Source organism: Crocuta crocuta, unplaced genomic scaffold (assembly GCF_008692635.1).
Source record: "Crocuta crocuta isolate KB4526 unplaced genomic scaffold, BGI_CrCroc_1.0 scaffold128, whole genome shotgun sequence".
Lineage (NCBI taxonomy): Eukaryota > Metazoa > Chordata > Mammalia > Carnivora > Hyaenidae > Crocuta > Crocuta crocuta.
Genome location: NW_027532232.1, coordinates 1,236,784 through 1,263,451, shown reverse-complemented (window position 1 = coordinate 1,263,451; position 26,668 = coordinate 1,236,784). Strand labels below are relative to the sequence as shown.

At 41.4% G+C, this 26,668-nt stretch overlaps 1 protein-coding gene across 4 annotated transcripts in view; it reads left to right on the top strand.

The window, feature by feature from the left end:
- The window catches only part of TPK1 (thiamin pyrophosphokinase 1), a 329,289-nt gene that overhangs the window by 20,758 nt on the left and 281,863 nt on the right, over positions 1–26,668 (top strand). Inside the window, exon 1 of one of the 4 annotated variants that reach the window (XM_077778003.1) lies at positions 3,270–3,317. The exons of the other annotated variants lie outside the window; for them this stretch is intronic. Within the exon in view, the coding sequence (XP_077634129.1) occupies positions 3,316–3,317 (2 nt within the window). The 5' untranslated portion in view covers positions 3,270–3,315. Of the gene's footprint in view, positions 1–3,269; positions 3,318–26,668 lie in introns of those variants that run through there. 4 annotated transcript variants of the gene reach the window in all.

Sequence of the window (26,668 nt, the reverse complement as noted above, 5' to 3'; positions counted from 1 at the left end):
TTCCATTCTGCTATCTTCCCAGAAGCCACGAATTGTACACATTTTAAGTTATGTATGCTTGATCTCTGTGTGTTAGGTAAGGTTTCCTGCACTAGACTGTTGCAGTTAATACTGAAAATGTCTTTTTCCCCACATGTTAAGGTTTTTTAAAATTATAACTGAATTTGGAACTAGGAGGGGGTGCATTTGGGATTCGGGTATCCAAGGGACAGAAAGCAAAAGAAGCAGCTAGATCTGTGATAGAATTGAAGGACTGAGCGAACATCAGGAACAGAATGTGAGGTGATGATGAGGATATACAGGTGTCTGGTGCCTGAGGCTTTTTAGGTAAAATTTTATAACCAGACTAGTTTGGGGGTGAGATGCCTGATGGAAGTCGTATTGACTTTTTATTCAAAACTATAAAATAGTTTATCTTTTTAATTTCTCCTTTCTCTTTCTTGATCTAAATTACTATTATCATAGGGACAGTTAGTTTTGAAAGTTTTCTTTGCCTCTTAATGACTCACCTGAATTAGTGTTACCTGCTTCAGCGATTCTGTTAGGATTTGCCTTCAGTAGTTCCTGTGGATGAAAAAGCCTCATGTGAAGAGAGCCCATATGCATGCCAGCTCATACTAATGTCATTCATAGAAGCCAGTAATTCAGTGGAAATATGCATTGGGCTGTGATATTAGATAACTATGAAAGGATTATGCATATTGAAGTATTGCATACTTGAAATCGATCATAAATTCACCCTTTCTATTACTGTTAGGAGATGAGTTATTGTTTCCACTCACCAGGTAAGAGCAATACTTGAGGTACAATCTGACATTACACTTTTGCCCTTCAACTTCTTTTTGAAGTGTAAATGGCCTATGTTTAGCCAATCTCCTTGTTATGAAATTGAATCATTTTTATGGAATCTAAGCTGGAACTGCTGATGCAGCTATTAACAGACACAGAAGAACTGCTCAGTTGAGATGAGGGCTTTAAAGACGGTTGAGTTCAGGGAGGAATTTTCTGCTCACTTGTACCACACTGTTGGAGCTGCGTGTGAGCTGCATAAGCTAAACTGTGCTCATCGTGGTCTGTTTGTGTTGGCACAGTAGCTACTTGTGTTTGTATCATCGGCGTAAAGATGATGCTGATTGTGCATATTTGCTAAGAGCTTACTGTGTGTGAGGAGCTGTTCCACGAGTTTCACACGTATTCCCTTGTTTGTTCTTACAAGGAATGGATTGTGCTTTCATTTTAGAGTTGAGGACACTGAAGTACACGGGTACCGTGAATGTCTTGCCCAAGGTCACATATCCAGCAAGTGGAAGAGCCCTGGTTTAGACCTAGGCAGTGTGGCCGCAAAGCCTGACACATCGGCCCTGTGCAGTGGTGATTCTGTGCATGTCCCTGTGGAATGCCCGAGACTGTTTATTGTCTCCTCTGAAGGCTCTCCCCACCTCCATAGCCCTTCTCTCTAGGACCACTTTAACTTTGGTCTCAGACTGATTGCTGAGACCACCAGTGTCCTTAGTTGGGAAATAGTAAATCAGTTAGGAATGTATTTGGGTATAAGTAATAGAAACACTAATCCCCCAGCAGACTAATGATCAGGGCTTTATTTTTCCTAAATAACAAGAGGTCTTGGATTCAGGTGGTTGAGAGCTGGTGCTGCTGCTGAATATTCTTTTTTTATTTTCATTTATTAAATTTTTTTTAATGTTTTATTTATTTCTGAGAGAGAGATCGTGTGAGCAGGGGAGGGTCAGAGAGAGGGAGACACAGAATCTGAAACAGGCTCAGGCTCTGAACTGTCAGCACAGAGCCCGACACAGGGCTCGAACCCACAAACCGTGAGATCATGACCTGAGCCGAAGTCGGACGCTTAACCAACTGAGCCACCCAGGTGCCCCTGAATATTCTTCTTTTAAAATTTTTATTTAATTTATTTTTTAAATTTACATCCAAGTTAGCATATAGTGTAACACAGATTTCAGGAATAGATTCCTTAATGCCCCTTACCCATTTAGCCCATCCCCCCTCCCACAACCCCTCCAGTAACCCTCTGTTTCTTCTCCATGTTTAAGAGCCTCTTATGTTTTTGTCCCCCTCCCTGTATTTATATTATTTTTGCTTCCCTTCCCTTATGTTCATCTGTTTTGTATCTTAAAGTCCTCATATGAATGAAGTCATATGATATTTGTCTTTCTCTGACTAATTTCGCTTAGCATAATACCTTCTAGTTCCATTGATGTAGTTGCAAATGGCAAGATTTCATTCTTTTTGATTGCCAAGTAACACTCCATTGTATATATGCGCCACATCTTCTTTATCCATTCATCCATCGATGGACATTCGGGCTCTTTCCATACGTTGGCTGTTGTCGATAGAGCTGCTATAAACATTGGGGTGCGTGTGCCCCTTTGAAACAGCACACCTGTATCCCTTGGATAAATACCTAGTAGTGCAATTGCTGGGTCATAGGGCAGTTCTATTTTCAACTTTTTAAGGAACATCCATACTGTTTTCCAGAGTGGCTGCACCAGTTTGCATTCCCACCAGCAGTGCAAAAGAGATCCTCTTTCTCCGCATCCTCGCCAACATCTGTTTTTGCCTGAGTTGTTAATGTTAGCCATTCTGACAGATGTGAGGTGGTATCTCATTGTGTTGTGATTTGTGTTTCCCTGATGATGAGTGATGTTGAGCATTTTAGCTGCTAAATATTCTTGATAGGGACTCAGGCCTGTGCTTTGTGCTCTTCCATCCTTTTTTTTTTTTTTAATTAAAAAAAATTTAACATTTATTTTTTTGAGAGAGACAGAGCATGAGTGGGGGAGGGCAGAGAGAGAGGGAGACACAAAACCTGAAGCAAATTCCAGGCTCCAAGCTGTCAGCACAGAGCCCGACATGGAGATTGAAGCCTTGAATTGTGAGATCACGACCTGAGCCAGTATCGGACACTTAACCAACTGAGCCTCCAGGCGCCCCTGTGCTCTTCCATCCTTACTTGCTGGCTGCTGGCTTCATGCTTGTTAGTCTCCTGGAGGCAAAATGAGATTTTGCAATTCTAAGTATTAAGGATGCATTCCAAGCAGAAAGAAAAGAATGGAGAGATTTTAAAAGGGGGCAGCCAGCCTTGTTCATCCTTTTATATCCGAAAAGAAAAAGCTTTTCCAGAAGATTCGTGCAGTTGACATTTTTGTTTTATGTCCTAGTGGCCAGAACTAGTCACATGGCCAGTTCTAGATACCAACCACATGGAATCATGTTATCATGACTAGTTTAGACCAGCCAAGACTTGTCACCGGAGACCGTGACAGGGACATACTGCCACCCATGTAAGTTGAGATTGCATTGACATAAGGAAGCAGGTTGGGTGGGGTGGATGTTGGGGAGATAGCTGACAAAGTTGAGCAAAGGGTGACTTATAGGAGCTCCAGTCCTGTAATCAGGATTTGGATTCATGGTAATCTTGCTTGTCCTCAGGATCTAAGTCTCTGATTTCTGGAATGTGGTTGTCATCTTTTATCTCAGATGAAGGGGCTCAATACCTCCTTTTCCTCGAAGGCCTTTTTATCATACTCAAGTCTAGTTTTTGTGGATCGGGATTTACATTTCTCTGCTTTCTACCCATTCCAAAGCATCTTAAGTATGAGAGTCCTGCTGAATTCCAGTCCAGGGATGATTCCTTGGTATTTGTTGACCACTTTCTCTGATGATCTCGTTTGTCTCAAAGGATTGTCTAGTTCAAAAGTTGATGGGGGCAAGGGTCCTCCTATCAAAGAAGTATGTCAAAGATCACAGGGCAGGATCACTTACTGAGCGCTGCTGTAGCTGATCTGTACACTTGTCTGAGTTCCTGGGAGGCAGTCACATGCATTCTTCATGGTTATATCTCCTATGCTAAGTGTTCTACTACATGTATTGGAGAATAAGGTAGGCCATTGAAGTTGACATAGCTCCACAAAGGGGCTTTGCATGTACCGTGGTTGCTTTTCCCATCCTTGCATTGGTGTTGAAACCCAGGCTAATAAGTGGCTAATAAGGCCCAGCCTTTGGCCAGACTTCATCTACTCCTTGTCTTGACCCTTAGCTAACAGCATCTGCTCATGAGTTTGCTCTTCTAGCCCTCAGTTTCCTCACATTATCCACCAATACCCATCCCCCACCAACACCCACATTTGAGAATAAGCCTTTCTTGTAAGGCCAGCTAGAGTTTTAGAACCCAGTCTTATTTATTTAGCTTACTCTATTTCATCCAGCCATTTTGAGATGTTTATAGTAAGAGGCCTTTGTGTAAGTTTAGTCTGATATGTTTCTATGTCTTCCTTATTTTAAGCAGAGAATCTTACACACATTTAAGCCTTTTATGGATAACTCACAAATTTTATCTTCTATTATATTTATTAACCATCAGCTTAGTGTCTTAAGACCGTAGTGATTTCCTTTTTCCTGACAGTTTTGCAATCTGGGCTAAATGAGGTGGTCGTTTTTTAATTACTGCCCCTTCCTTGGACAAGAGTGTCCACGATGGCTTCTTCACTTCTCCGGAAGGCGCGTGTAATGGAAAGCATAGAGTGAAATGTATGGAATGGGCCTGGGTGAGTGTCTCTTCCCATATGGTCTCTCCAGGCTACTAAGAGCTTCAGGAAAGTGCATCCCAGGAGAGCAAGCACCATCACAGAAGCACCTGTCAACACCCTGTTTGTGTGCTTGTTAATGTGACTTTGTCTGAAGTAATCACCTGATTCCGCTCAGTTGAGGTCCAAGGGCTTGAATACCAGGTGTGTTTCATTGGGGGACCATCAGTGTAACAGAATGGCTTACTTGTTTACCTATGCATCATAGTAATCTCCCACAGCAGCTCTGGAGCGGAATGGCTACGTTTTTTTCCACTTTATTTTGTATAAAACGAATTTTGCTATTAAGTCTCTTCCTTTTGAATTGCAGCGTGTTTTGAGGTAACATTAGATTTATCCAAAAAGTTGCAAACGTAGAGTTCCCGTATGCCTTTCTTTCAGCTTCTATTACTAACATTTGCATTGAACAGGAAACTAAAAGTTAACGTTGACACAACACGATGCTATTTACTATACTATGAACTTTGTTTGGTTTCTACCAGTTTTTCTACCAATACCCATTTTTTTGTTCCAGAGTCTAATCCTGGATCCCACATTGCATTCAGTGGTCATGTCTCCAGATCCTTCCAAGTCTTCCGTAGCCTGGATACTTTTGTAGAGTAGTGGCCAGTTATTTTGTAGAAGGTCCCTTGATTTGCCCTTCTGTGATGTGTTCTCATAACTAGGTTGAGGTAGTTGGATATTTTGGCAAGCGTCCCACAGAAATGATGCGCCCTTCTCCATGCCTTGTGTCAGGGGCAGTGTATCTTATTACTGGCGCTGTGCATCTTTTTCACACTTGATTAAAGCAGCTTCTCCCAGGTTTTTCTACTAAAAAGTTCTAATTTTTCCTTTTCAGTTAATATATATCTTCAGGTAGATACTTTTATGGAAATATTGTTCAGACTTTGGCTGACTATATTTTTCATGCATTGGTGAGTTTTTGTCTGCAACAGTTCTGTGGTGTTCTAGTGGTAAATTTCTATTTCTCTGTCCCCTTTTACATTTATTTGTATCACTACGAACTTGTGTATGTTCTATTTTTATGGATTATAATCTGACAGTATTGTTTGTTTCCTAAATTGTTACAGCTTTGACCATAGAGTTTAGATTGATTCCTAAGTCCTTTAGACATACCTATGTCCTTTTTGAACTTTCTTAATTTCTGGCACCACAGGATGCTCTAGGCTTGTATTGCGTTTTCCCTGCCCTAGGCTTGGAATCAACCAACTTAAGGAGCCCTGGGTCCTTTTATTGGAGAATGTTATTTAGGAGCCAAGATGTTGGAGCTTCCTGTACTTATTGCTCCTGTTCTATGATTTCATCAAGGCTCTCCATGTAAAGAGCCAGGGGGAGTAATTGCAGTGACTCATGCATGCTTACAACTCTCTTAACCTCTGGGTGTCCCTCTGTGGATGCACTAAAGCATTGTTGAGTTCATGCCAGTACCTCAGATTCAGCCCAATGTCACAGCCTTCCGGTGTTCCTTATTTGCAGTTTGACAGTGAAAGACCTGATTTTCCTTATCCACAGTATTGTTTACTTGTTTGTTGAACCCCAGTGTATGTATAATGTGCTTCAGACTTGCTGACCCATAACCCTGTGAGAAATTCACTAACTGGGCCCTAGAATTTGTGTATCGTTCTCATTGTCTTGAGCTTTTCAGTATCTAGTCCGAATACTGTTTTCCATAGTGCTCTTTAACTTTTAATGTGCTACTTTAAAAATCAGGTAGTTGTTAGATTTTGTCAAATGTAGGAGAAAGTGCAGAAAAATAGGGAAGAAGGTGATAGATGAAGGAATTAGCCATTTTTTGAGGGAAGTGGGTTATATGTGTATATCTGTATTCCTGCAAAAAGAAGTATTTTAGATAATTTTGATTCAACTGTCCGTTTGCCAGAGAGGTGAAGTGATACAGTAATGCAATATTTCAATTTCCTTATTTGTATATTTTACTGATACATTAGAACTGTCAAACATAAGTAAGAATTTTGAAAAATTCCCTTTGATGTGCATGTAAAAGTTATGTTCTTATAAGTATAAAATGGTGTCTGATCTGATGTATTTCCATCCTGATCCCATTCACGAATTGTTTTTGAGATAATTAGGTACCCTACTTTTTCTTAAAGATAGTTTTACTAGAATGTTGTAGTATTCTTGCAGAATATTGGAAATACAATGCATTAAATCTCTTACAGTGATAGAATTACTCTGTTTTCTAGAAGAGGCTGAGTTTGGGAAAAATCGGGAACAATTGTCTGCTGGTTACATATAGACAGCCAAATTAACAACAACAAAAAATACAACATTGGACCCCAATAGATTTCTTGTCTTTAATGGAACATCTAGTTTGGGTAGTACTGTAAATAGAAGCATATTTGGATTGGAAAGCTTTGCAAGAAGAGAGATAATGATTATGCATGTAAGCGTTTTTAAAACAATAGTAGTTATATTTGCTCTAACGCTATGTGTGCCGTAACTTAAGGAAAAATGTCTGCACACAGTGTCATTCCAGTCCACTTAAAAAACCACTCCAGGGACGCCTGGGTGGCTCAGTTGGTTAAGCGTACAACTTTGGCTCAGGTCATGATTTCACAGTTCGTGGGTTTGAGCTCCGTGTCGGGCTCTGTGCTGACAGCTCAGAGTCTGGAGCCTGTTTTGGATTCTGTGTCTCCCTCTCTCTCTGACCCCCCCCTGCTCATGCTGTCTCTCTCTCTCAGAAGTAAATAAAACATTAAAAAAAAAAAAAACCCACCCCAGCTCCATTAGATAGCATCTGTGTAAAAATGCCAGTTTATTGAAAAAATCCAGAGTATATTAGTTTATATTATGTTAAAAAATATGTTACTAAAATACCACATGCTAAGTGTAGTAAAACTGTAAATCTGTTCATTAGTATGTGTTCTACTATATCTACAGGAAACAATTACGTTGTAATGTCTCTTGGGAGGATTTGCCAGGGAACAAACTTCAGTGGGTCCTGTAAGGAGTAATGGCTGGTTTGGGTTCATCAAACTTGTATCTGTTAAAGAGGTCACTTAAAATGTAAAGTATGGGGGCGCCTGGGGGGCTCAGTCAGTTAAGCATCCAACTCTTGATTTTGGCTCAGGTCATGATCTCACAGTTCATTTGATGGACCGCCACATTGGGCTTGGTGCTGACAGCAGGGAACCTGCTTTAGATTCTGTGTCTCCCCGCCTTCTCTCTGCCCCTCCTCTGTGCACTCTCACCCTCTGTCTCGCTTTCAAAAATAAACATTTAAAAATGTAGAGTACAAAATGGGATCTCAGAAAAGCTATAAAGATTATTTCATCGATTTAATGACGTGACTTAAAATGAGAACTGCACCTGCGTCTTATCAGTTACAGCAAGTAATATTATGACACCAAAAAATGATTGATTGGAGGCTCCTGTCCTGTTCCCATTTCCCTCCTCTCTGCTTTAAAATATTTTTTGTTCCCTCTCTTTGTCTCTTCAAGCCTCTTTCCAATCTGTTCTTGATCTTTAAGGAGTTTGCGAAATCTAGGGAAGTAGGGGAAACGTACAGATTTTTGAAGTGGACGGAAGGTGTGTGTGTCGCACAGGGATTTAATCTAGAGCATATGGGGATCTTGAGAATTATAGGAAATAAACATGACAGGTGTGTATATAAGATGCATATTACACATGCATGTGAAATGTAGGTATAGAACAAGGGCTCAGAGTAGTAACATCACTTGCCCTTTTGTCTAAGCAGCCATATGCTCTGTTTTAGTTCTGCCTCCATCAGTCTTCTATGAACAGACAGGCTTTTCTTGTAGAATTCTGTCAATAAATTATGTATCCCAATATGTTCACTGTGTTTTTGATAAAACCAGACACTGTTTGAAAACAGAAACCTCATCCAAAACTAATTACTGCAATGTTATCAAATAGGATCGCCTGGTAATTAGTTGCTAAATGTTTTATCCTGCCAGAGAATAGCAGAAGGGCAAGTGCGCGCCGGGCGTTGTGAGCGTTTTGTAAGTTACCAAATATAGGTACGGTGATTTTTGTCTGTGTTGGGCTTTTGTGCATAACTAAGGATGTTTGGTGTGGTTTCATAAAAGTAAATTAATGGTGAAGGGGTGATCCTGTAGAGTGTCAGATTCTACCTTGTAAAAGAATATTACTTTGCTGATTAGCTTTAATTAACAATGTTAAATTCATGTAGAGAACCGATGCTTGTTTAGAGTTTTAAACTCCATCTATTTATTCATGGAAAAGAAATTGTAATGTTGGTGTCCATCTGAGACTAGTGTTTAAAAGCCCACTCAGTGCATTAACATAGCAGGATTGACATCATGGTAGTAATGAGGTGTTTCTAGCTTCTGAAATCCTGGCTGGACACCTCAGCTGAGGACTCTGGGAGGCAGTTTTCACAAGGTCCCCTGCTGCTTCCCCTGCCTTCAGCTCTTCAAGGGGTGGCTTTTCCATAGGGGCCCTTAAACCCTCCTGATGAGTGCTTGCTGCGTGTTGTATATTCCAATGCGTTTTCTTCTTTGGGCCTCACTTCATGTCTCGAAGCTTCTTTTGCCCAATACCTTGTAGGCCGTGTTACAATGCTTCAGTGTTGTTCTTTCACACAGTCCTTATGCGTGAGCAGCTGTGACTTGGAGTTGTGAAAGCTAATTATAATAGGAAACCGAAATCTGAGTGTTCTTAAAGAAGCTTGGAATATACTGACAGCTTTTCCTCAGAAAATTGCTTTAATTTCTTTTATCTTTGTTCAGTATTTTAACTTACGCCTTTAAAATAAGAACTGATTTTCAGGAGAGCTGTTCTTCTCCCCTCATGTCAGAATCCCACATAGTGATAGCAGGCTAAATTTTCACGGAAGGTTGCAAAGCAATTCTGGTTTTCTTACCGGCAACACTGTCAGATGAGAGGTAGAATGATGCAGAGAATAATGTGGGCTGTAGCTATTACGGTCCTACATCTGTAATTTCAGGCGTGTTCAGGCTTTATGCAAGTTCGAAACCTAGGCAGCCGATCTGATAGTTTGCACGTGCCAGTTTTAAAGTTTTTTGTATTTTTATTGAAAGTTCCCACATAACATTTTTAAGGGATGGCAGGATAAGCTGAGTTACTCTGCAGTTAAAGGTTTTGTAATCTTTCTGTCTCTCGGGTTCTACTTCCCTGAGGGATGGTGGAGTGGAGTTTCTTCCAAAGCTCTAATCTTCCAAAAAAAAAAAAAAAATCCCTTCTTTCTTCAGACTTTGCTCTGAGACTGGGTAATGCTGTGGTTAGCCCTTAAGAGTACAAGATCTCTGTTAGAGATATAACCATCTTGGGATGTGAATGCCATCCAGAAAGCTGTAGCATAGTTTCACAGTGATGAGACATCTACAGCTCTAGTTTATTCTGACTAGATTTTTGGCTAGGTCTTGGACGATACAGCAAATGGTCCCCCTGAGTTCAGATCTGGCTTTTCTGTTGTCTAGATTTTGCCAGGCACATTTTTATCCTTGGGGGACAGATAGTTCTCTGTCTTTACTTTCTCCTTTGACACTCCTTCTGACTGTTGTTGAGGTGTTCAGGATAATCTTCATGGCCTCTTGTTGGGAGAAACTGTACAGTGATACTGGACAGGGAGCCGGGCTGGATATGTTTCCTTGGAACCCACGAGCTGGGGCTCTGGCCTGCCTCTGCTGGGTGCCCTGCCTGGTCTCTGGTCAGAGGACACAGTTGGGGGTGCTGAGGAGCTTGGCTTGGGTGATGAGGGAATCAGAGGATGAGAAGTATAGCAGAGTTTGTGGTAGAGAGTAGTTGTTAACTAAGGAGTTCAGCCTTGATGGGCTGAAGGGATCCGGGGTCACTCAGGGCCTCTGCTCTGACTGAATAGTAAGAAGAAGCTAACGTGTCGAAGAAAGCATTTTTTAGTGAAAAAGTGGTGGGCTTTTCATTCGATAAAGTTATAGACATAGCAGATCATCACTCAACCTTGTCACTCAACCTTTGAATAAGCCTCCTGGGGAGCAGAATATTAAAAAAAAATGTATAAAATTGTATATAGAGATCTATGATTAAAGGAAAAGATTTGGGGCGGCTGAGTGGCTCAGTCACTTGAACGTCCGACTCTTGATTTCTGCTCAGGTGAGGATCTCATGGTTCATGGGATCGAGCCCCGTGTCGGGCTCCTTGCTGACATCATGGAACATGCTTGGGATTCTTTCCCTCCTCTCTCAGCCCCTCCCCTGCTTGTGCACTCACTCTCTCGCTCTCAAAATAAATGCTTAAAAAAAAAAATAAAGGAAAACACTTAATAGAAGTTGTTTGTAAGGATGGAGTTTTTCAGTGACTTCAGGATTCAAAATATTTCTTGAAATTTTTATATAATATGAAACTTAATGGCAATATACAGGCACAAAAAGTACATTTCCATTGCTACTACAGGGCACACAGAGAGGAACGAGTATAACTTGCTATGAAAATATTTGCATTTGGATCCCCAGTGATGTTTATATGCATTCGTGTGGAATCCATTTTACCTTTAGTTACATACCTAACTAAAGGACACAGAAATGAGGCTCAAATTGCAGGAGCATAAATTATTTTAATAGAATATAGTAACTGCAAGAGTAAGGAGCAGCTAACCATTTTTCTTTTATACTCAGGATTTTCATTAGTATAAAATTTCATGCTAAAAACAACCTTACGTACACTTAACTGGTTGTTTACTAACAAATACAGATGCATGAACCTGCTCACCTCAACAATGTGTGTATTCCCTAGTACTTGAATAATAGGATGTCAGATTGGGATTACTGACATTTAGTGTGTACAGACATGTATGTTTTTGAAATCACTTTAGAAATACTTCCTTCATGGTAGTTAAAGTGGAATAATCTTAATCGTGAAAAATGAGTGTTAAAGTCCGTTATTTTTCATTTTTATTAGAATTGAGTTATGTTACATCATGTTATGTTAAATTTGCATTATGCTGATTAGTAGAGGTAGAAATGTAAATTGGTTTTTGCGATCAAGAAAAGTGGTACAACTATGTTTCCCCCCCGCTTTAGAAATATATTATGAGGTATAAAAATGTGGAAAATGAAGAATACATTAAAACTTGTAATGAAGGGAAAATAGCATTTTTTCTTCAGCCTCATATTTAGTAATTTTAGGGTGCATTTGTGAAATTAATACTCTAGCCTGTCATATTTTAAAGAGGGAGGGTATTTGTGGATGTGTCTAAAGCTAACTGCAGGCAAGCATTTAGATACCTTTTTGGATGTAAAAGATAAAAGGAGACGAAGTTAATGCTATGCAGTTCTAGTAGCTTAGGTACTGTCAGCAGGAAATGAGCTGTTTGTGAAAATAGCATGAAATGTAATTCAGAGCATCTGTCTAATTTATCAGCAAGAACAAATTGCTCGTGTTTTAAAGTATATCAATTACTCTAGGTACCCATTATTGACTTGTTCTACCTACTAACGTTTGCTCAAAACTAGAGAAAGTTTGCCAATCTTTTTGAAATAAGCCAGATGAACCTCTTACATTTAATTATTGAATTTGTACCCACTCACTATTTAAACAAAAAACAAATGGAAACTTTATTGAAGTAGAATAACCAGAACCAGAAAAGTGTTCAGCCTGGTCAGCCTGCACATGATGGATGTACCCTATGTCCCCAGCACCCAAATCCTCTGGCTGTATATGTAGATTGAGCAGTGGGAAGTCCTTGCTGACTGTGATGTGAACGGTTTCATTCGTGGGAGGGAAAGCCTGATTGTGTCAGGGGTTTAAAGAGAATGGGATATCAAGGAATTGGAGAAAACATTAGAATTCTCAAAAAAAATTTTTTGAGGCATTTTGCATTAATGTTGACTAGAGAAATAGAAAGGTAGCCTGAGGGTGTGTGTGTGTGTGTGTGTGTGTGTGTGTGAGAGAGAGAGAGAGAGAGAGAGTGTGTGTGTGTGTGTGTGTGTGTGTGGTTAATTCTCCATGCTTTTAAGGGAGCTGTTGGCAATGGTGATGTAGGAGAAACGGGGGAAGACGTGTGGAAGAGGTTAGATCTCCTAGTGAGCGCTCCTGCTAGAGGCAGTGGGGCCTGCGGCGCCGAGGAACCGGTGGAGGCCGGACGGTCGTCGCGTAGCGAGGAGAGCAGTGACCGTGTAAGCGCGCACATGTTTCTGCGTGACTCTGTGGAAGTTAACGGACTCGCTTTTATTGCTGAAGAAGGACGAAGTGTCACAAGGTGAGGGCGACAAGGAGATGGGAGGCGAGAGAAGTGAAGTGACTAGTCCACGTGAGAGCAGGAGCGTGGGGACCCTGTGTGGACCTGTGTCCCTCGCTCACACTGCGCAGACCGTCTCTCTGTCCCTGAGAAGCACGTCAGCGACTGTGAATATTGTTTCATTTGGTTTGAGGTTGGTTATTCCCATTAGTCACCAAATAACGTAACCTCCGTGTAGAATTCAACCGTACTGAACAGCTCCGCTGGTGAAAAACTGGAGAAAAGGTCTTTAAGTCGGCGGCCTCCCACGTAGTCAGCCCAGTAAGAACGGGCGGGATTGTGTCCAGCGCAGTGCGAGGGGGGGCCCCGGGGCGCCAGGCGCCCCCCGCTGGCTCTGTGACTCCCGCAACGAGGGAGCCTCTTCCGCTGGCTCGTCTTCCTGACAGGAACCGGAAAGAGGACCCACCTGCGGGGCTGCGTGCCTCTCACGGCACTTGCAGCAGTTAGGGCCCTGCTAATGCCCCTTCCGGACGGCGATCGTTCACACCTCTGTGCCTCCGCTGTGCGCAGAACGGGCTCTGTGACGTTCCCTGGGTGGAAGGAGGCTGCCTGTTTCTCAGGTGCTCTGTGTACGAAAATGCGAAACTCCAATTTAAGTTGCCTTTTTTTTTAATGTTTTATTTATTTCTAGGAGAGAGAGAGAGAGAGACAGCGTGAGCAGGGGAGGGTCAGAGAGAGAGGGAGATACAGACTCTGAAACAGGCTCCAGGCCCTGAGCTGGCAGTCAGCACAGAGCCCGACGCGGGGCTCGAACCCACGAACCGCGAGATCATGACCTGAGCGAAAGTCGGACGCTTAACCGACTAAGCCACCCAGGCGCCCCTAAGTTGCCTTTTTCCACTTAGTAGGTGGGCCCAGATCCCGTGTGCTCTGACGGTGCCTGGCACCTTCCGACTGTGAGCCACCGGTGCCTTCCAGTAAAGATCTCTTCCTCGTGGTGCAGGAGGGGCTCAGGTGGCACAGGTACTTTCTGAATGTTTCTCCGGGTCTGCCGTACAATTAGCCAAACACCAAGAATTGGCTGAAGAGAGGAGAACTGAAGCATGGATAGGAGTCCCTGTATCATGAGTAAAACACTCGTCAGCTGTCTCTTGCTTTTGGGATGGGGGAGGGTGCGTAGGGGCTTGCAATCTCTGAATCTTTACCTTAAACTGGAAACCTCACGAATTTCTATATTTTAAAACAATTCAAAGAATTTATAGATATTCTGAGGCAATAGGACATTTTTTTGGGTGTCCACCAGAGGCGTAAAACCGCATTGTACACAAAATGTTCTGTTTTACTGAGAATAGAAGTGCTTGTTAAAAGGAGACATTTCTGTAAAATAGTTCATTGTAATTGAGCTTCGGTGAACCGCAGGGCCGTGACACACGTGGGAGCTAGCAGGCCTATTTCAGGACAGCAGGAAAGGACTGGACATTGTTACAAAGTGTTGATCATCTGCTGAGTGCAAAGCCCTGTGTAGGGCGCTGGGGTTTCTGCCCGTGAGGTATGGGGTGGAGATGGTACAGAATTGTAAGGATTTATGTGAACTATGTTTCATCGTTTGTCCCCCTTGTAAATCCGTGCAGCCAGAGTACACAGGTGCAGCTGTTTGCTCTGCGGGGATTGCCGGAAGGTGCCCTGGTTTGTGGGGGGACAGGTAGGGTCACAGGAGACTCGTGGGCCTGAAACTTGTGACGGGGTCACTGCGCTTCCCCATCTTGACCAGTTGATTATACAGCAGTTACCACATAGTTACGTTTTCAAATTCTAGAACATTGAATCAATTTAGGAATTTTATTTTGTTGGGGAGAGACTTGGCCAGTTCAGAAAATTACATTTACCACCAAGCAGGCTTCAATTTTTTAATCTTTTCCCAAACCAGTATTAAAAAAAAATTTTTTTTTATGTTTTTATTTTATTTTGAGAGACAGAGAACGAGCAGGGGAGGGGCAGAGAGAGGGGGAGACACAGAATCTGAAGCAGACTTCAAGCTGTCAGCACAGAGCCCGATGTGGGGCTCCAACCCACTGACTGTGAGATTATGACCTGAGTCAAAGTCAGATGCCCAACCAACTGAGCCACCCAGGAGTCCCCCAAACCAGTATTTTTATACATGCCTTGTCAGTTACATACAATTTCTTGGATATTGTCCTTCCTAAAGTATTTAGTCATCCTTTTTATAATTGCCTTTTAAGGGCTATAATTCCATTTTTGACAAGAATATGAAATTTCAAGTGCTGAATTTTGTTTTGTACTTATATGTAAATGCATTTTATTATGGCTGTAAGAAAATTGGTGACTACTTGGTTCAAGATAACATGTGCTTAAAAGCAAACATAGTCTGTAAAATTAGCCTGAAAATGATATCCAGAATATTGTATCATCTAGTATGGCAAAGTGTCAAAATAAGGATTTTTTGGGGGTAACATTTTAATACTTCATGGAACTGAATAATAGTAAAGTCAGTAAAATAAAATATCTGCTTCAGTGAATAGTAGGAATATTGAATGAAAGTTAAACTGGAGTGGAATAGCGGTGTTATAATATTTAACTGCTTCTTGCATAGACCCACCCTAACTAGAAAAAATTAGAAAGATAGTATCAAACAGAAGAGATGGAAGGGAAACCTGGATTAAAATAGACACGCGTATGGACCTTTTTAAAATTTTCACTTGAATAAACCAAGTATAAAGATTTTTTTGATAAAGAGATTTGAACACAGTGTAATTGATAATAAGCAATCATTGTTCTTTTGTTTTTTATTTTTACTTTCGGATGTGACAGGGTTGTGGTGGATATGTCTTTTTAAAAAAAAAAACTCCTCTTTCAGAGATGCACACTGAAATATTTACAGATGAAATGATAGAATGTCTAGTATTTACTTCAGTATTGTTTTTGTTGCCTGTGTGTTAAGAAAAAGAATGTGAACACCATTTTTATTTAGAGTATAAAAGTTACTGCCCTCCAGTAGACCCCTACCTCAGCCATGTACAGAAGTCATCAATCATGAATGAAAACCTGTCTTTAAAGTAATGTAATTTTGAATCTTTTTCCTGGATTTTGTTTATAATGAGCTGTTAGAAATTTATGATAAAGATAACTGTCATTTACCAAGTTCTATTCTGTGGTTACATTCATATGCACCTATTTTGACTTGGTAGATTATGATAGGAACAAAAGTGTCTTGTGCTTTATAGGATAGTTAATACTGTCTTCTGGAAGGAAAGAAAATCAGTGATCATCTTCTGCAGTCTAGTTGATGTAGACCTGTGTTTTCTACCCATAAGCCTATATATGTATTCTCCTGATGTATTTACTGTTTCTATAAACTATGGTCTTCTTAAACATTTCAAAAATGTGACTTCTCTAATACTTATCCTTGCTGATATATTATTTACAGCATAAACTAGAGTTGTAAGTTCTGAGAAAAATTCGTATTGAAACAACTACAAATTCCCAAGAGTCAATATTTTAGATGCCAATCAGTGCTTTTATTAATTTTGAAAATTCTGAAAATTTTTGAAATAACTGTCCTTTATAGTTGCTTTCTAGTGTTCCTCAGCCTTGTATAGTTTGTCTTGTTCATTTCCTAGCTGAAAGTACAGTGTTAAGAATTTATAAAGTTCCAATGGTATGATATAGGTAATAAAATTTAGCACCTACAAGTATTGATGATACTTGTAGTTGGGGAAGGTGCTGAGCAGATGAGGGTACGGTGCATGTTTTGTTAAATTCAATAACATGTTTCTTAACTTTTTAGGGGTTTCATAATGGGTATATGTAGCTCATTCTTGTGCCTAAAACTATAATTTACTTTTTTTTTTGGTGCTGTAAATCTCAAGAATTGTTCACTACCTCAGGTTTTACCTCACTTGGAAGCTAACAAGTCAGCCAGTACCACTTTCATGGACACTGGTAAAACACATGAGACTTCTAGATCAGAGATGAAGGACCGTTTTTTATTCATAGCAGTAGCAGTGATCACATAATTAGCGATTTTATGGGATCTCATATGCCACGAGATGATGTGAAGAGGGTCAAACGTGCTGTGGGTCACATTACAGACCAGAACCCAGAACTTCAATTTTTTATAATAGAAGGAAATGCCCTGGAAAGAGATTATGTCTTTATTTTGCTGGAGAGTAAGCATTCCTGTACTTGGCTCTAGAGGTACCATCTCTAGCTGCCAAACTATCCTTGAAAAGCTATCTTTTATCTGGAATAAAAACAGTTAACATCTCCCTTGAAATCCAGGTGGAAACATGAGAGACCCATGGAGAATGGGCTCTCTACAGTATCTACCTTCTGTACTGTCTTGGCTTCTGATGAATTTTCACATGAATTATCCCACTCTATCAGGCAGTCTGATTGATCAGATAAACACTCAGACTCTATCTGTTCTATTTGTGTCCTACACAGTTTAACCAAGGGCACTGTCAGTAATACTTCAAGGGCACATTCAGTAGCATGAGGCTAGCCTGAGCTAGGCCCACTGGTAATATACTCCAGGGTCAGTGAAAGCATGAAGCTTCATCAGGGCTGTGTGTTGGCCAGAGCTATGAGAGTGGCCTTGAGTGCTGAACAGAGACACCTTGTCCACTTTGCTTCTGCACAGTTGATGCTGAGATTGAACAGCTGAAGCAGCCCGGTGGATACTGGGTCTCAGCTGAGAGCTGCATGAGCCAGTGACTTTTCTTCAGGTGGTGGAGTCAGGAATAAAGTTTCCCCCAGAGGGAGAGCTGCCACTTTTTCATAGAAATCTGACATGCCAACTGGGAACCAGTCTAGCTCATTCTTGAGGGTATCAATTCTGTTTGGCACAGAAATCTTATGGGTCCTTCCCACCTTGATGGTCATGGAGTTCAAGTTGAGCCATCCTTGGTGGGAATATCAAGCCAGAGAGTCACGAGGCTTCTGTGGGTCATGCAGTTAGTTTCCACAAGAGCCCGGCAGCACAGTCATAGCTGCTTTTTAAAAGGGATGCACTTGGTAACCATGGCACAGACATGAGGAATCCAAAATCTCAAGGCAGGTCTCTGGTTGGAGGTTGCTCCCCCTACCTTGCTCGATGCTCTAGTTGGTAAAACCCTTAGTCACAGAGACTGGTGCCTAAAGGTCCTTCGGGCTGTGGCCCCAAAGGTTCAGAGCATGCAACAGCTTGTTGCATGATTTCCCATAGAGCCTCCTTGTTCAGGCTGATCTCAATGGCTCCTGGTTTGTAGATGAGCTGACTCAAAGTACCAAGTCGAATGCTCAAGCGCGGCGCATAGTGTCGCTGGAGCCGAGTCCAGTAAGGTATTGGGCTCCCTTTTGGTAGTGGTAGGGGGAACTGAAGAGCCAGTGGATTTCCCTGACTGCCAGAGAGATTGAGCAGGGATTGGCGCATGTAATCCCAAGAACTGTAACTAGAGAAAGACCTTGAATCTTGTGAGAGTCTGTTAGTCACCTTTGTAGGCAGAGGTGTGATAACACCACAGTCAGACTGTTGCGAATGAGGCTTCGCTTTCTCATAACCAACAGGATCTCCTTTATAGGGTAAACTTCGATGTCAGAAGACACTAAATCCTGCCCCCCCTACTGGTAGCAGATAGGCCAAGGAGTTTAGCTTTCCCAGGGATGTACCTGGAGGCCTGGCCCCTGAATGCAAATTGCGCTTGGGCCTCAGGTGCCTGTGGGAAAGAAAAGAAAGTATTGGTAAAGCCCAAGGCAGCAACCAAATGGCATGAGTGTGCAGTGGATTCGGGTACAGTGCTGGAATAGTCTGCAGCGACGACCGAGTTTAGTGAGCACTGATTCTGCTCTAAGCTTCCAGCTTCTCTTAGCTTTTTTCCCTGGCCACATGTGGCTGTTAATTGTATTGAGATACTGTTTCCCTTACTGCTTTCTTTAAATGCCTCAACCAGGGCTATGGTTGTGTTTCCATTGGCCCACTACAGGGAGATGGAGGGGGGAGCCATTTACATGTTGGATCCTAATTCCTTTCCATGCTGTTTCTCCTCATCTAGATAAATCCCCTCAAGCACCCAGGGGACAGGGAGATACACGCATCTCACACATAATTCCTATTACACAGTCACACGTGCAAGCGACAGGCACTGTGTACAGGAGAGCCCCCTGCAAGGTCGCCTACTCGGCTCCAGAGGGAGACATTCTGTATCCCGAGTGTCTTGACTGTACAAATAACCTGGAAAAGGCAGGCCAGAACACGAGTCAGTATCGTACCCCAGGGTGGATCCAGATGGAAGCAACCTCTGGAGAATCGTTTCCCAGCAGAAAATACATCCAGGTGCTGCTGCCGTCTACACCGCGTACGCTGTGGAGTTCTCACTCTTCTGTTTTATTGGAATATGATCACCTCCATTTTGTGTCTTTTCAGAGTTACCAAAGTTTAACACACTGATGCTGTTCTCCATGAAATTTTTATGCTTCAGTATTGTTACCTCACAGTGATCCTGAGGAACGAACCGGCCAGTTTTATGTGCTCCGTTGACTTGACACATATTCAGATTTCCCTTCCCTTTTGCTTTCAGGAGCCCCTTGTCTTCATGTTTTCCTTTCTACTCACTGTGCCTCCTGGACTTCGCCAACTCTCTTATCATAATTCTCTTTACTCAGTACGGTTTTATGTTGATATTTGTTCAAATATGACCGAACATTTATTAGATGGCAGTCACCCTCCAGCTGCACCCCTGTGGCTCTTCATACTTGGCTAAACATTGTGCTGCGTGCTCAATGCAGTCCTCACACTGGCTCATGGCAGTGGCATTATCTCCTTCCCACCGTGACCTCTGACGTCCCCTGGTGGGTCACTCTCCTCACCTCTGTCTTCAAAGGACAAAACAAGCTTGCTGGTTCTAATATCTTCACCAAAAATAATGAGCACGATAGGTGTTCAGAATTAAATGCCAACTACTTAATGAATTTCGGACCGAAGAATGAATGAAATGTAAATGCAAACCAGGTCTCGGAGTTGACTGATGGAAAAATTCTGAATATAATAATGTATGTAATTGAGTATTTACATGCTTTCAAAAAGGTGTTAAAAACCTGTTACCAGATTCTAAGAAAAAAACTACGTCTCATTTTTGCTTATGGAATTAAATTTCATATTTTTGTTAATATTTTCCTCAAGAGGAAAACTTTGAGTTGTGTTTTCTCTTAATTTTATTATATTTATTGTTAAGAGATTTCCTAATGCCTCTTTTCTCTTGTGATTAGAGTTTGTAATTTTTCTTTTATTTTAGGAGGTTTCCTTAATATATTTTTCACATCTATAATGAAGTCTTTTTCAGTAACTGTTACTGTTTTTTTTTTTTACTGCTTGTGTTGAATTTAATTACTTACAATTTGTCTGTCTCGGCCCACTCCTCCCTCCTGCCATATTGTGCTCCCTTCCTCCATTCCATTGTTATCCTCATATATCTTCCAGTCTCTGAAGATAGTCTTGGAGGAAGTGCTCCTTTGATCCCTGTCTATCATCTTGAGGTGGTGGTTTTGTGATTCCTTGCTCTTTTTCCTTAATGTTCTTACTTCACCTCAGGTATCTCTTAATTTTTCACTGAACAGTGAGAGATTTCCTTCATTGGTTTAGGCCAGTGTAGATTTCCTTTATGGTTGTATAGTCTTAGCTTTCTGTATGGATTCTTCCCTGAGGGAAGTCTTCTGAAATGCAGGCCTCATGATTAGAAATTAATGCATTTTAGAAGACACGTGAATTTTCATTGCTAACAGTAGGGTATTTGAGCCCTGGATGGGATTCAAGTACAAGGAATTTTCCCTTTTTCTCTAATCCTTTCACATAGCTAAGTTTTAAATTTGAATGAATCAATTTTATAATTCAGATAGAAAACTTAATTCCATCCATTGAGAAATGGATAGCAGTTATTTAATTCTTTAATACTTCTTTTGGTGAAAAATTTCAGTATCCTCTTGGCCCTGAGTCGACACATGCTAATCATAGGTTTATTCTTACACTTTTACTTAATCTATTTTATTTTTCTCACATAACCTTATGTTAGTCATCTGTCTCCTGGTAGATTCTGGTATATTTGAGAACAGAAAGAATATTTCTATCTGTAGTACCTTTATGTCTAGCTCATAAAAATGCCAAGCACAAGAAAATATGGTTATATAAGCCGATATATGGGGAAATTGAGGCTCCAAAACTGACTTGTAAAAAGCTACAGGTACACATTGAGTTTATTTATTGAGAGCTACAGGGAGAGTTGTCTTCCAGACCTTAGGGAGCCCATGTTCAGCTAATTACGGTGAAATGGAACTCAAGTCCTCTTGGTCTACTTTACCTTCTCAACCAAAAATTAATGAGAAAATGTAGAATTATAAAAGGTGAATCCATTATATTATTTGGGTCCAGACTCAGTTCATTTGTCCTCAGGAGACTTTCCTATTTGGTAGCAAAGATAAAGATCTTTAGTCTGTGATTTCTTTTATGTTGCTTCTTGGTTCCTAATATAGATGTTTATCATTTCCCGTTTTCTGTTTTTCCTTGGTCTGTCCCATGGTGCTGCAAAATAATATATTTTAACTGGGAATGGTCCTGCCCTTAGTTTCTTTCTCTTCCGTTTAGTCTGTTTGCCATTTAGTGTAATCTCTGCATATGTTTTCTGCCCCATACGTATTCCTCTGAAATTATTCAGACTCACCTGAGCTTCCATTATACATAGTTTTGTCAAGATCTTATTTGTAGGAGCCTCCATGCAACAAATCACATCTTAAATATAATCTTTACCTCTGATGCATTCTTTCCATTTTGTTTATTATTTTTTTAACTTAAACATGCAGTCTCCGGGTGCCTGGGTGGCTCAGCCGGTTGAGTGTCTGACTTCGGCTCAAGTCATGATCTTGCGATTCGTGAGTTTGAGCCCTGTGCTGGGCTCTGTGCTGACAGTTCAGAGCCTGGAGCCCGCTTTAGATTCTGTGTCTCCCTCTCTCTCTGCTCCTCCCCCAATGGCATTCTGTCTCTCTCTGTCTCAAAAATAAGTAAATAAACATTAAACATGCAGTCTCTCATGAAATGTTAACACATCCAGGGGTTTAGAAATAATCCATTTTTCTAGTTTATCTGTTCTTTGGTTTAAAAAAATATTTCAATACAACTTTGTGTTGAAAGTTTTACTTAAGATACTAATTTAGATATTTTTAATTTTTATTTTATTTAANCGAACCGCGAGATCGTGACCTAAGTGAAAGTCAGACGCTTAACCGACTAAGCCACCCAGGCGCCCCCACAAGCCACTAATTTTTCTATGCATTTTTAGTTGATATTTTTTCAACTGCTACTTTCTATTTGATTTTGTTAGGCTCTTTGGAGGAAGCAGAAGTTTCATCTATTCTTGAGAAACTTCCACTCGTGCAGTCTCTAGCTGTTTCTCTGTTTTTCCATGGATTACGAGACTTCTGTTTCTGTCACTTCTTAACCTTCCTAAAAGTGGAATGGCAGCTTGCAGTCACTGCCAGCAAATGACAGTCATGACCTAGTTGTATGAAAAATCATTCTGGGAAGCATTCTCCTAAGCTTCGGGTTATATTTGACAAAATAAATATTAAACTCAGTACATTCAATATATATAATTTGGGAAACAATATTAAAAAATTTTTGTTAAATTAAGTAATCTCCATGCCCACCATGGGGCTCGAACTCCCCACCTGAGATTAAGGGTTGCATGCTCTACCAACTGAGACAGCCATGCACCCCTGGGAAACAAGTTTAAAAGGCTGATGGAAGGAAAATAATTTATGAAAAAGAGACTTTACTTACATTAGCAATCAGGAAAATTTAAAACCCTCAAACAACAGGACTTTTAATGCTGAAACACCCACCAACATTGCCCTTCATCCTAGAGATTCCTTTAATTTTCTCAGCTATTCTCTGCATCTTTGAAGGGTGAGAAACAGCCTGTTAATTCTGCTGGAAATTCAGTGGTTATTGACAGATTATGGAGAATCTTCTACTTGGCCTTTCCTGAGGTGAGGGTTTTTTTTTCCCCCTTTCCCCTATATTGAACTCTTAAGTCTCAGACCTCTTGGGGTTTGCATGAAGTGTAGCCCTAAGTAGGAAGTCAACACAGACGTGGAAGAAGCTTAGAGGTTAACCACTGGGGCTTTGGTGGGAAAGTTTGGTTCCATGCTGCCATTTGGCAAATTAATTTCTTTTTTAGATCTTAGTTTTTCTTTTGGCCAAGTGGGAAAAGTAATAGAATCCCCTTCCTATTTTGTAGAGATTAAGTAGCGCATATGCAATGCTTTCTTTTTTTCTTTTTACAAATATTTTATTGTCAAGATGGTTTCCATATAACACCCAGTGCTCATGCCCATCTACCCCCTTCCCCCCCACATCCATCAGTCCTCAGTTTTTGTCAGCATTCAAGAGTCTCTCATGGTTTGCCTCCCTCCCTCTCCCCCACCATTTCCCCCTTCTTCTCCCCCATGGTCCTCAGTTAAGTTCCTCCTAATCTTCCTATACGTGCAAACATATGATATTTGTCCTTTTCTGCCTGACTTATTTCGCACAGCATAACACCCTCAAGGTCCATCCACGTTGCTACACATGGGCAGATTTCATTGTTTCTCATTGCCATGTAGTATTCCATGGTATAGATAAACCACATCTTCTTGATCCGTTCGTCTGTTGATGGACACTTAGGCTCTTTCCATGTTTTGGCTATGGTTGAGAGTGCTGTTGTGAACATTGGGGTACATGTGCCCCTATGCATCAGCACTCTTGTATCCCTTGGGTAAATTCCTAGCAGTGCTACTGCTGGGTCATAGGGGAGTTCTATTGTTAATTTTTTGAGGAAACTTCACACTGTTTTCCAGAGGGGCTGCACCAGTTTACATTCCCACCAACAGTGTAAGAGGGTGCCCGTTTCTCCACATCCTCGCCAGCAATGCTTTTTTATTCTGTGTTTAATGAATACTAATGCAGTCTCTCCTCTTTGCCCGACATGGTGGAGAGAGCAGTGAATTCTAAGAAATTCATGCCCCCTCTGAGCTCCTTTTTGCTAGTTGGGGAGAATCTCTGTGCTTGATACATGGTAAGCATTCCGTAAATGGTATCTCATTGTATGGGAGGTTATTGTATAACAGTCTGTGTAACAGTATAATAAAATAGCATCTTATTATTCTTTGGAGCCTGACAAAACTTGGGGGAAATGAGAGCTCTAATTACCTCCTCATACAGCCCCACTTTGACTCCTGCCATATCTGTGCTCAAAGGAGGGAACTGCCGAGAGTGTGAGATGACATCTTGCTGTGTTGGCACTTAGTGTTCAGATGTTGATGGCGTATATTCCTGTGCTTTTATGCTTGGGAGCAGATTTAACCTGTCTTCTTTCGGTTTCATTCATAATCTTAATCACATTCCTTTTAGCTTTCTCGAGAAGTCTGTAATTTTAGAGGGCCTACCTGCTGAATCATAATGGTGGAGAACACGAGCTGATTAGCAAAAATAACGTTAAGAGCTGTTTCGTTTTAATTTGAGAATGTCAGGTCTAAAGAAGACATTGACAGTCCTACAGCTCTCGGGAACACCTTGACATTGCTCTAAGTGGTAAGGCCAATAATAGCCATATAAGAATGGAGATTTTCTTAAGATATCAGTTACTTGTGTCTTCAGAATCTTCAGCTGAAATGAATGGTGAGGAGAAAGTGGTGATCATTACTTAAAATGGCCTACCATATATTTTACTATGTGGCTAACACCTCTAGGTTTCTCTACTGGCATTACCTTGTTGAAAGATAAACTGAGGCACATTAAAATTTTCACGAGTTTACTGGAGCAAATACCTATTTGACTCGGGCAGCCCTGAACTGCCGAACTGAAGTAGCTAGGAGTGGCCAGCTGCCAGGAGCTCGGGGCAGAACTCCAAGAGGGATGTCCTGGTAACAAGGCAAGAAAATCATTTGATTAGCTGTAGCTTAATCTATGTTATATATTACAGCTCTGTCCATGCAGAGCCTGATGCAGGGCTCCGACTCAAAAACTGTGAGATCATGACCTATGCCAAAGTCCAGAGTTGGGCGCTTAACCGAGTGAGCCACCCAGGTGCCCCTAATTTCATTTTCTAAGATGCCTGTGCATTTACATAGATTCTGGCTCAGGTTCCCATGTCCTCACTTAGGCTCCCGAGGCACTGGGGCCACCCCAGTGGAATGACCTCCTTAAACCCCTCTTTTTCCCATTCATGGTATAGCCAGTTAGTGTGTGCATTTGACCCTTTTTGCAAATGGTATTTTATCTGAGTACCATGCTTCTTCCACCTGGAGCACTCACTATTGCTTGCCCTTCAGGAGTGCTAGAGTAAGTTTTCTGTGGAGGCCCCACCGCCTCCTCCCCAGGGGGGTTAGGTTTCCCTTGACTGGGGATCTCACTGTGCTTGGCACATTGGTTTGTTTCATTTGTTGTTCTTCATGTCATCTGTTTTGAGACTAAATTTCTTCATTGGCTGTAAATCATCCGTAATCATCTTATTATCATCAGCCTCTTATGGCGTCACAGGGAACTAATGGCTTTTAACTGTAAAGATGAGTTTCTGTGAGAAAAGCAGAGAACATTATGGTCATTGCTGGTTAATTAGGTACTTGTTTTCTTCTGGCATCTTAATTCCACAAACTTTGATTTATTTATAATCCTTGTACTGTCTCACGAATAACTCATGATACTGGTGTAAAGTAATAGCAAGAGTCACTTAAATATTGGCTTTCATTGCACTGATGATGTCATTCATGGGGCTTTTATGAGGAAAAGGAAGGGGGGCCAAGTACATGGAATAAAAGGGGAGAGCGTTTTCTGTGGGCGTTCTGACCACCTAAGCCGCTGGGGATTATGCACGGAGTTACTGCTAATTTCATCTTCAGAAAGTCCTGACGGTCGGCATGTGGCCCTGTGTCTGTTCTGCTGACTTCTCACAGTTGTCATTTTGTCCAGCCCACAGGTTTGGGTGCAGTTCGAACAGAGGTGGGTAAGGGACTTTCTCTCCAGTGGCCAGTCCAGCTCCATCTGAGAATGGCTCCAGGCATGTTGGTTGTTCACAGAGGGCTGGACACAGGATCTAGGAACCCACCAGGCCGTTTTCTCTGCCTTCATAATGCTAAATGTAACCTACAGATAAAACCAGAGAATTTTCAGTAGATAATTGGTTAGCCATGTTTGCTCACAGAAATTATGGGTGAAGTATCTCCTCATGTCTGACCACCTCTGCATCATAGGGAACTATGGGAAGTGGCACCGACCACCCCGTATGGGGAACTGGAGCTAAGAGTAACTGGGTGCATATTGAGAAATGAGTTGACTTGCTTCAAAATCTCATGTGACTGCTGGGTACAAAGGTTAGGTTAAGAGCCTGAGGACTGGTTGCGTCGCCCTTGGCTCAGCTAATCTCGTGGGTTAGGTAGCAATAAGGGGGCCCTGGAGATGGTTTGGCTTACTCCCAGGGTTTGCTAGGTTTTTACATGGAGTACGTGTGCTACTCGCTGATGACTTTGTGTTAATGTTGAGGTCCTAGAGGACAATCCGGATGGCACGAACCTCCCTACTTGCAGTTTAAACGTCTAGTGGGATGAGCGGTGGACTCAGAAATCTTTAGCGTCACCTTGACTTCTGACAACAGTGTTTAAATCTTTATCTTACTGGACCTTGAGTTCTTCTGATATTGGCTTCTTTTCCATGAAAATGATATTCAGCCCTTTCTCTTCATGGACTCAGACCGTCACTTTTATCCTGTGAAACCAGCAGTTTGCTGAGTTGTGAAGACTGTTAAAAAAAAAAAAAAAGGCATATAAAATATCATGGAGCTGAAAAGAGAGAGGA